We start from the raw sequence: 11159 nt of genomic DNA, 5'->3' as shown, positions 1-11159 counted from the left end.
CCCGGCTTTTTTTTCATACAGACAAGGGAGACACCACTAGTGCCAGGCATCACTGGGGATGGAAAGATGGTTAAGACAACTTTGTCCTTAGGGTTCTTACGTTCCAGTGGGAGCAGTATGAAACACAAATTACCACACACAGGGTATCATGTGGTGAAAGAGTGATAGCTAGGGTGCCTGAAACAATCATTTCTAGCTGGAGTGATCTAGGAGTTTCAAGGGGCTGGAGTGTGAAGATGAGCATATTTTCCTTGGAGATGGGAGAGGATGTTCCAGGCAGATGGACTGGTAGGAGCAAAGTTGAGGAACCAGGGAAGGACAGGCATGTAATACAGAGAAGAGAGGGATGAGAAGTTACACAATAGGCATTAGGCAGCTACTGAAAAATTTTCCCCAATATGTGACATGAAACAATACTTGAAGATGATTCTAATAGCCATTGTGAAGTTGGATAAATGGGCAAAACAAGAAGGCCAGTGAGGAGACCATAGATCAGACTGAAGTAATAAAGGCCCACGCAAAATTAGTGGCAGTGGAAATGAAAGGAATTGATGGGTTTTTTTGGGTCAAAGACTCAAAGACATTCATTGGTCGTAAAGGTTAAGGGAGAAGCAAAGCTGAGTTTGACATTTTTAACTTGAGCTAATAAGAAAGTAATGCTATTACTGAATTTTAATGGATTACATATATAGTCTTGTTTAATGTTCATATTCCCCACTAGATTGGAAGGTCCTTGAGGACCGGTACATACCTATTTTGTTCAACATGTATACCGAGTGAGTACCTAGCTTAGAGTCAGGCACTTAGCATGTGCTTAATAAATATTTGTTGCATGAACATTGAATAGAAATGAGAAAAAGAATTAGAAAGAGGAACAGTTTTGGTGGGGGAAGTTGAGTAGTTTGGGTTCGGATAGGATGAAGTTAAGATGCTAGGAGGAAATACTGCTTGTAACATCAGAAGATAGAAAGGTAGAATTGCAGCTAGGGTAAAGATGGGGACTTGGGAGAACCTCAGGGGATGTGGGACCATATTTTATTTCTCTGTAATATGTCCTGTAGTGGTAGCACTATGATTTGGCACATGAAAGACACGCAACAAACGTCTGAGGAATTGAAAAGAGATGCTAGTTAGAACCACTAGTTCAGGTGAGATCCCCATGAAAGAGAGTAAATGAGACCAAGGATAGAAACTTGTAAATAGAATGACCTGAGGAAGAGCTGCCCACAAGGATGACTTAACGTGGCCAGAGTGGATTTCTGTGCAGTAATGTCCTCTTCAAACTAACTTCCTCTGACTTAATTCTTATTAATGGACACTGCTATTCAGGCTTGAAACCTCAGAATCATCTTTGACTCTTCTTCCCTCCTCACACTTAACTAAACCAGTTGCTGAGTCCTGTGGATATTTATTTCCTTACACCTGACTTTTTTTGTTTTTTTTGGCGGTACGCGGGCCTCTCACTGTTGTGGCCTCTCCCGTTGCGGAGCACAGGCTCCGGATGCGCAGGCTTAGCGGCCATGGCTCACGGGCCCAGCCGCTCCACGGCATGTGGGATCTTCCCAGACCGGGCACGAACCCGGGTCCCCTGCATCGGCAGGTGGACTCTCAACCACCGCGCCACCAGGGAAGCCCTATACCTGACTTTTTAAATGGTGATTATAAAATAGCACTAACAAATTCTAGAAAATGCAGAAGATAAAGTGTAAAGAACAAAAAAATCACTTACCACCCTACCATCAGATACAAGCACTGTTAACACTGTTAATTTCTTTCAAGTATTTTTAAAAATTCGATTACATGTTCCATGTATCTCTTAAAAAACCTATTTTTGTTCACATCGCCAGCAGCCTAAATCAGGTCCTCATTCATTACCACAGGCTTGGGCTGCTTGTTTGTCTCTTGTTTTCTTGCCGCACCCCGTGGCATGCCGCGCATCCCCGACCAGGGATCGAACCCTCACCCCCTGCAGTGGAAGCGCAGAGTCTTAACCACTGGACTGCCAGGGAAGTCCTTGGGCTGCTTGGACTGTTGCATTAACCACATAAGTGTAGTCCTTACCTCTAGTTTCTCATGTCTCCAATCCATTTTACCCACAGTTCCCAGATTTACCTAATGAAAATTCCCAGCTGATTGGATGCTTCAGTGTACAAAAGCTTTCTATTTTTCCTTGTTCCGTAGAGGATCAACACCAAACTCCCTAACTTGGCATTTGGGACGCTTCATGCTCTAATTCCTGTCAAAGATTTCAGTCTTGTTTCACACCATTCCCCTACATCAAGATTTCTCAACCTTGGTGCTATGGACATTTTGGGCTGCTTAATTCTTTGTGGTGGGACTGTCCTGTGCATTGTAGGATATTTAGCAGCATCCCTAACCTCTACCCGCTAGATGCCCGTAACACCCCCTGCCCCAAGGTGGACAACCCAAAATGTCTCCAGACTTTACCAAATGTCCCCTGGGGGGCAAAATCAGCCCTGGTTGAGGACCACTGCCTTACATGTACCTTACCCATCAGGCAAACTGAATTGCTTGTTCTGCCCTTACCGTTCAGCCTGTTCTCTTTCCCTGGCCTTTGCTAGATTGCCATCTCAATCTATCACTGCCAATATCCTACCCATTTGTCAAAGCCTAGTTGAGAGGAAACTTTCAACGACTTCCCCCTCTCTTCTGCTCAGTGTGACCTCTCCTTCCTCTGGACAGATGAAAGGGCAGCATCAGGAGTGATGAAGCGGGAACCAGAAGACAGGGATTTGGCGTGAGAGAGTGGGTGTGAGGGTGAGGACTGTCCTGGGTTAAGTTTTCCACCTTGAACATAGGTTATTTTTGTAATTAGAAGAAAAATGCCATTTAAAGAGCTATTTGGCAGTTAGTTGAGGGGCTGGAGGATACACGGTGTGGTTTTGTTTTGTTTGGCTTCGTTCAGCAGGAAATCGATTCGGTTATCAGGAGACAGTGGAAGAGGCGGTGGAGTAGAGGAGCAATGATGTAGAACAAGGTCACAGGCGAGCAGGAGGGTTGAGTGGCAAGGACTTAACCTTAGAAAGAAGGTGAAATATCTTTCCACTGGTACAGAAAATGAGAAGACAAAATAGGTGAATATGTAGAGAAATGTCAGCTGTGGATATAGGCAATTAATAAGGTGCTGGGGGGGCTTCCCTGGTGGCGCAGTGGTTGAGAGTCCGCCTGCTGATGCAGGGGACGCGGGTTCGTGCCCCGGTCCAGTAGGATCCCACATGCCGCAGAGCGCCTGGGCCCGTGAGCCATGGCCGCTGGGCCTGTGCGTCCGGAGCCTGTGCTCCGCAACGAGAGAGGCCACGGCAGTGAGAGGCCCACGTACAGAAAAAAAAAAAAAAAAAAAAATAAGGTGCTGGGGTAGATGAGGTCTAGTGCCCTTCCAACTCAGAGACTGTGCTTCTATTAAATGGATGGCTGGATGAGCTGTCAGCCGAGGGAGCTTGTGTGACCCGAGAGTAACCCAAGATACTGTGTCTCCTTCAGCTTCCAGGAAAAAAGGACTTGTTCATTGAGGCAGATCTCATGAGCCCGTTGGATCGAATCGCCAATGTCTCCATCCTGAAGGTACCTGCCCCTTTCTCCACGTGGATCAGGCCCTTCTTTCCTATTAAGCAGTTTTTCTTTTGATGAACAGTACATATTACTGAAGAGTGACTACCCTTATAGGGTAAATAGGGGATGGCAGAGTTACAGTAAATAGGGGATGGCAGAGTTACGGTGACAAGGGGGGATTGATACTCTTTGTATTGTTTTTGAATTGTTTTATTTTAGGGTTTTCTATTGACAGTTTGAGGAAGGTTCAGTGGGATGGTTGTCAGGGAGGTACTTTGACTGCTAGAATTAGTGTAAATAGGAGGAAGCCCTTCCAGAAGACCCCTGTCATTGTATCAGGCTTTGGGTTTCCAAGCACACTTATGTCCCTTGTTTTGTTGGATTCTCTCTGTAGCAACATGAAGTAGACAAGCTGTACAAAGTGGAGAACAAGCCAGCCTTCAGCTCCAGTGAACAGTGAGTGTCTGGGAGACTCTGTCTCAGCTTCAAGCTGGAGGAGGTCCCTACACATTTGCCTTTGATTGGTCCTTGGCCGAGATCTGGCACCATGATGTTTGTGACATGGTTCGCTTCCCTCCTCTTTTACAAATTCATCCTTAGGTTATGCTTTAGCCTCTTAATTGGTCTCCCTTTCTGCGGTTTCTCCCTCCCTTGTCCTCATCTCTCTTTAACCCAATCTACCATCTCTAACCAGATTGATTAATCTTTCAAAAATATTTTCATTGGGCTCTCCTGAAGAACCTTCAAGGCTTCCCTTACTTACCGAGTGAGGTCCTCATTGTTTGTCATAGATTCCAAGGCTGCCTCCAGGGAGGCCTCTCACCCCCTTTCCAGCCTGGTCTCTTTCATGTCCCCACTATTCAGCTCGCACTTTTGCGTGCTTCCAGGCTCTGCACACGTACCTCCGTGTTTTTGGCCACTCCACCCACTCTGCCTGAAATTCTCTCCTCTCCTCACTGTTCTTGCGACAAATATCCAGCCTTCAGAATCCAGCCCCACCTCCTGCACTCAGCTGTCAGTTGCCATTCCAGGGTGATTTTCTCCTCCTCTAGATTTGCATGGGGTTCAGTGTTTGTCCTGTTCACCTGGTACACAGTCACATCCTGCCTGTTGTCTGATGTTTGTTTTTATTTTTAATACTTCTCAACTTAAGCAATGTATACCCTCCCTTAGAGGAAATAATTCTCCTAGATACATGGAGAATACATCCATGAACCCCAGTTTGAAGAACACTATTTTATATACTTTCTTGTATTGTTTTTTAACACTTGATTGTTAATATACTCCATACATATGTGCATCTTATTTTGCCCAATAGACTGTAAATTATTTGAGAGCAGGAACTCCTGGGTCCACCATAAGGCCAATAAGTGCCCCCAGCCCACCATGATATACCTGTTTTATCGAGGGGAGTCTTGTGTGTGTGTGTGTGTGTGTGTGTGTTTAAACTCTTAATTATATACTCATATTTTTTAAAAAATTTTATTTATTTATTTGGTTGCACCAGGTCTTAGTTGCGGGAGGTGGGCTTCTTAGTTGCAGCAGGCGGGCTCCTTAGCTGCAGCTCCAGGGCTCCTTAGTTTTGGCTCGCCGGCTCCTTAGTTGTGGCATGCTAACTCTTAGTTGCAGCATGCATGTGAGATCTAGTTCCCTGACCAGGGATTGAACCTGGGCCCCCTGCATTGGGAGCGCAGAGTCTTATCCACTGCGCCACCAGGGAAGTCCTGGGTCTTGTGTGTTTGGTATGTGGTGAGCCAAAAGAGCTGGCAGGGCTTTGGCTGCGGTGAGAACTGTAGCAAATGGTGAAAGAGTTGGCATTGTTTAAGTTTCTTCTAAGCTGCTATCACCAACTTCATGATTTTTCTTCACTGAGGTTTTTTTCCCCCTTCTCTCCCATAGATTATGCTTCTTGGTCCGACCTCGCATCAAGAATATGCGGTACATTGCCAGTGAGTGTGCCATGGTGTTCATTATAACTAAGACCTGGGAAAGGGTGGGAAGGTCTAAGGACCCTGACCATAAGAACCCTTTAATAGGAAAAGAATTGTTTGGGTAGGCCATACTCCTCGTAGAGGCTCTCTGCTTCCTTACTTCTAGTCTAACAAAGGTCCATGGCTTTTGAGTTGCATCCTTTCTGTCTGTAGATCTTGTCAATGCTGACAAAATGGCTGGCCGAACTCGGAAATACAAAGTGATCTTCAGTCCTCAGAAGGTGAGTTTGGACCCTGGTGGAAATGACATCGGGTAGAACAGGATTGGGGACTAGGAAGGGGTAAGGGGCCAACACTATATAGCTGTATCTCCCTCAAAGCAAATTATAGGTGACTGAGCAAAATACCTGTGACCATCTTTTTATTAAGGTAGCAGAGAGTCTGTCATCAAATTGCCCCGAATGTAGATTGTACAGTTGTGAGAGATGTCCTCTACATAGATTTCTGTAAGTGAAAAGATTGACATTTTTGAAGTAGAACCTGCTATGTATCCCTTCTAACACCAATTCCTATATAGTAATGGTGCACAATGTTATGGCTTTTCAATGACTTTCTCCCTATATCCCTTTAATAGCAAACACAATAAATCTTCACCCCCCGCCCCATGCTCATCGAAGGCATGTGGCTGGGCTGCCCTTGGGTTATCAGAACCATACCAGTGTACTTTGGAAGAGGTTTTTCTTACACAGGGTGCAGTAAAATGTTCTCTAAGCTTGGAGCAGCTGAGGGAACTGAAGCCCACAGTCACAGAGTGAATTAACATAGCCATACTAGGTTTCTTCCATCTTTACCTCAATAATTGCAGTAAGTGTTAGGTGATCTGTCATAGTATCTCCGTTTCTCGATTCCATCAAGCTCCCCTGCCATCCCCACATCAACGGGGTGCATTGTAGGTACATCCTCAACCTGATTGATTGGGAGGAATGATGTACCAGGTCTATACATTGCCCGTCGTAGGACTATACAGTTATACCAAGTAGTGCATGCCACACTTGGAGCAGGTAGAAATTAAAGTTGAAAGGACAGGGATTTATTCTTTGCAATTTTCCCAAGAAAATTCTAAAGAAAATAGAAGCAGTAGGTAAGACTAAAGACACTGAAGCTAAACTGTCTGGCTGTGAATCCATGCTTTAGCACCTATTACCTGTGTGATCTTGGATAAGTTACTTAACTGCTCTGTGTCTCAGTTTTCTCATCTATAAAATGGAGTTGATAATAGTACTTATCTCTTTTAAATGAGGTGACTTTCAGTTTCTATTAAGAAGTCTAGAGGAATCATAGGCTTATATTGTTTTCTCATCGTTTAAAAGGAATAAGAGGAAAGAACCAATGATCTTCCTTTGAAGATCATTTGAAGATTGATAGCACAGTCTTACAGCTATTAATCCTGTTTAACAAATATATCAAGTGTAGCATTATTACCAGGGCAAGAAAATTATTGAGTAAAATAATCGATCAGAATTATAGGTTACTTTTTTTTTTTTTTTTGCGGTACGAGGGCCTCTCACTGCTGTGGCCTCTCCCTCTACGGAGCACAGGCTCTGGATGCGCAGGCTCAGCGGCCATGGCTCACGGGCCCAGCCACTCCGCGGCATGTGGGATTCTCCCGGAACGGGGCACAAACCCGTGTCCCCTGCATCGGCAGGTGGACTCTCAACCACTGCGCCACCAGGGAAGCCCTAGAGGTTACTTTTGAATGTTATTAAAGGAGCTGTAGCAGTAATCTCTAGTTTTTGGAGTCTTACAAAACCCTTTTTTTCAAATTATACTTCCAAGGACAGATTTGTTTAAACAGGGAATAGAACAAGTTGGTAACAGTTTCAAATAATGCTACAAGCCTCCATATCACACAGAAAAAAAGAAAATTGATATTTTTATGAATTTTTTTCTAACACCCTATCTAATCAAATTTTTTGACCTAATTTTCCATTACAGGACAGTGTCTTCCTTAGTTGCTGTAGGGAAGAGGAATTTTCTCTCTCTTCCTGAGACTCCCTTTGTTAATTATGAAGATTGGCAGTTTTCAAACTGGGCTATGGAGTTCCATTAGTTAGCATTAAAAGTAGCCCTATAGGGACTTCCCTGGTGGTGCAGTGGTTAAGAATCCACCTGCCAATGCAGCGAACACGGGTTCGAGCCCTGGTTCGGGAAGATCCCATATGCTGCGGAGCAGCTAAGTCTGTGCACCACAACTACTGAGCCTGCGCTCTAGAGCCCACGAGCCACAACTACTGAAGCCTGCGTGATACAGCTACTGAAGCCCAGGCGTCTAGAGCCCATGCTCCACAACAAGAGAAGCCACCGCAATGAGAAGCCCACGCACCGCAACAAAGAGTAGCCACTGCTTTCCACAACTAGAGAAAGCCCGCGCACAGCAACGAAGACCCAACACAGCCAAAAATAAATTAATAAAATTAATTAATTAATTTTTAAAAATTAAAAAAAAGAAGTAGCCCTGTAGGATTTCAGTTTTACTGACATAAATGAATGAGGGATGAATAGGACTCTTCTGTGTAACCATAAAATAAGGAGCACATAGCATTAATCTTCCACACCTCATAGAATTATGAGGATCAAGAGAGGTAATGCTTTTATTTTTTATTTATTTACTTTTCAATTTTTTATTTATTTATTTATTTTTTGGCTGCGTTGGGTCTTCATTGCTCCACGGTGGCTTTCTCTACTTACGGCGAGCGAGGGCTACTGTTCATTTCAGCGCTCGGGCTTCTCATTGTGGTGGCTTCTCATTGTGGAGCACAGGCTCTAGGTGTGCAGGCTTCAGTGGTTGCGGCATGCAGGTTCAGTAGTTGTGGCTCTCGGGCTCTAGAACGCAGGCTCAGTAGTTGTGGCACACAGGCTTAGTTGCTCCATGGCATGTGGGATCTTCTTGGACCAGGGATTGAACCTGTGTCCCTTGCATTGGCAGGCGGATTCTTAACCACTGCACCACCAGGGAAGTCCCTCTTTAAAAAAAATGTTTATTTATTTAGTTGGCTGCTCCGGGTCTTAGTTGCAGCATGCAGGATCTTTAGTTGCGGTCTGTGGGGTCTTAGTTGGGGCATGCATGTAGGATCCAGTTCCCCGACCAGGGCTCGAACCCGGGCCCCCTGCATTGGGAGCACAGAGTCTCAACCACTGGACCTCCAGGGAATTCCCAATGGCACAGTCTTACAGCTATTTATCCTGTTTAGGAATACAAATATATCAAGTATAACATTATTACTAGGGCAAGAAAATTATTGAGTAAAATAACCAATCAAAATTACAGGATACTTTTGAATGTCATTAAAAGAGCTATAGCAGTAATTTATAGTTTTTGGAGTCTTACAAGAACCTTTTTTTCAAATTATACTTCCAAGGACAGACTTGTTTAAACAGGGAATAGAACGAGTTGGTAACAGTTTCAAATAATGCTACAAGCCTCCATATCACACAGAAAAAGAAAATTGATATTTTCATGAATTTTTTCTTTCTAACACCCTATCTGATCAAATTCTTTGACCTAATTTTCCATCATAGGATGATGTCTTCCTTAGTAGCTGTAGGGAAGAGGAAATCTGTCTCTCTTACTGAGACTCCCTTTGTTAACTATGAAGATTGGCAGTTTTCAAACTGGGCTATGGAATTCAGTTAGTTAGCATTAAAAGTAGGTCCATAAGGACTTCCCTGGTGGTCCAGTGGTTAAGACTCCTTGCTTCCCCTGCAGGGAACGCAGGTTCGATCCCTGGTCGGGGAGCTGAGATCCCACATGCTGCATGCCGTGTGGCGTGGCCAAAAAAAGGCCTATAGGATTTCAGTTTTACTGACATAAATGAATGAGGGATGAATAGGACTCTTCTGTATAACTGTAAAATAAGGCGAACCAAGCATTAATCTTCCACACCTCATAGAGTAATTATGAGGATCAAGAGAGGTAATGCTTTTAAAATACTGACAACAATGCCTAGTACATGTAAAACAAATAATACACAGCCACGATTATTATTGTCATCATCATTATCAGACAGAAGTGCCCTCAACTTTCTTCCTCATTACCTCCAAATATTTCACCCTTTTCCCACCTGTCTCAAAGGAGCATGAGGGAATTCCCTGGTGGTTCAGTGGTTAGCACTCTGTGCTTTCACTGACAAGGGTGTGGGTTCAATCCCTGGTGGGGAACTAAGATCCCCATGAGCCATGCAGCATGGCCAAAAAAACATAAAATAAAAAATAGAAAATAATTTACAAAAAATAAAAAAATAAAAAAGGAGGACGAGACACTGGCCTTTCCCCATCTAAGAGCGGAGGCTCACCTGTGTTCTTGGCCCCATCCCTGCCTGCTTTCTCCACTCTCTTGCTTCATCAAGTAGACTCTTTTATGTCTTCAACCATATCTATCCCTTCTAAACAGTTCTCTCTCCTCATCTCTTGTCCCTGACAGTGACTCTCCCTTAATTTGTGGCCAGACTGAAGAATTATCTGCTGCCACTGCTTCTGCTTCCCCACATCCACCTTCACCTTTTTTTTGCAGTACCTGGGCCTCTCACTGTTGCGGCCTCTCCCGTTGTGGAGCACAGGCTCCGGACGCGCAGGCTCAGCGGCCATGGCTCACGGGCCCAGCTGCTCCGCGGCATGTTGGGATCTTCCTGGACCGGGGCACGAACCCGTGTCCCCTGCATCAGCAGGCGGACTCTCAACCACTGTGCCACCAGGGAAGCCCCCACCTTCATGTTTTAATCTAGTCGCCTAAGATCTCCGTTGTCAAATCCAGTGATGTCTATGTCATGCTCTTCCTACTTAACTTCCCTGGCATTTGAGACTGTTGCCCATTCTTCCTTGAAACTCTGTCTTTAGAGGTGCTATTTAGGGGTGCTGTTTTCTCCTAGTCTCACCTCTCTATGTATTCTTTCTCGGTCTTCTCTGCCCGGTCTTGGACTGTGCACCCTTTTAATTTTGGTTCCCTAGAGTCCTGTCCTAAGCTCTCTTCTCTCTGTGTGTTCTTTTGGACAAGCTGTCCACTTTAAATGCAGTGTATGTGCCTTTAGCCCCCAAGGCTGTCTGTCCAGACCTCCCTCGGTGTCTGCAGAGGTCCCATGGACATGTCCTAACCAGAACTCCATCCCTGCTCTCTCCACACCATTGCTTTTTACCTCCACCTGCTCCTCCTCCTCTGTTTCTATAGCACTGTCATGCCCTGCTTCCCGTCTCTGCTGGCAGGACCCACCCTTCCCTGACAGCTAATACTTTCTCCTTTGTAAAGCTTTTCTAGTCAATCAGGGAGAAAAAAGCAATTGACTTAATAAGTGAATGAAATGGCTGAAAAGGAAACAAAGCGTTGGGCCAGTGATTCCAGTGGTCCCTTCTAGATCTAAGAGTCTGGGTTCTTTTGTCTTTTTCACTGGGTTCAATAAGTGTGGTCCTTGGGCTTCCCTGGTGGCACAGTGGTTGGGAGTCCGCCTGCCGATGCAGGGGACACGGGTTCGTGCCCCAGTCCGGGAAGATCCCACCAGCTGCGGAGCAGCTGGGCCTGTGAGCCATGGCCGTTGAGCCTGCACGTCCGGAGCCTGTGCTCCGCAATGGGAGAGGCCACAACAGTGGGAGGACCGCGTACCGCATAAA

The 11159-nt window shown here is 45.1% G+C and overlaps 1 protein-coding gene across 1 annotated transcript in view; it reads left to right on the top strand.

The window, feature by feature from the left end:
- Positions 1-11159, top strand: part of VPS33B (VPS33B late endosome and lysosome associated) — a 20348-nt gene that overhangs the window by 702 nt on the left and 8487 nt on the right. The window contains exons 2-5 of the mRNA XM_024766542.1: positions 3502-3582; positions 3965-4026; positions 5470-5519; positions 5715-5782. Of these exons, the coding sequence (XP_024622310.1) occupies positions 3502-3582; positions 3965-4026; positions 5470-5519; positions 5715-5782 (261 nt within the window). The remainder of the gene's footprint in view (positions 1-3501; positions 3583-3964; positions 4027-5469; positions 5520-5714; positions 5783-11159) is intronic.

The sequence above is a fragment of the Neophocaena asiaeorientalis genome, unplaced genomic scaffold, assembly GCF_003031525.2.
Source record: "Neophocaena asiaeorientalis asiaeorientalis breed wild unplaced genomic scaffold, Neophocaena_asiaeorientalis_V1.1 scaffold346, whole genome shotgun sequence".
NCBI lineage: Eukaryota > Metazoa > Chordata > Mammalia > Artiodactyla > Phocoenidae > Neophocaena > Neophocaena asiaeorientalis.
The sequence above is the reverse complement of the archived record's forward strand: the minus strand, read 5'-3'. Positions and strand labels throughout refer to the sequence as shown.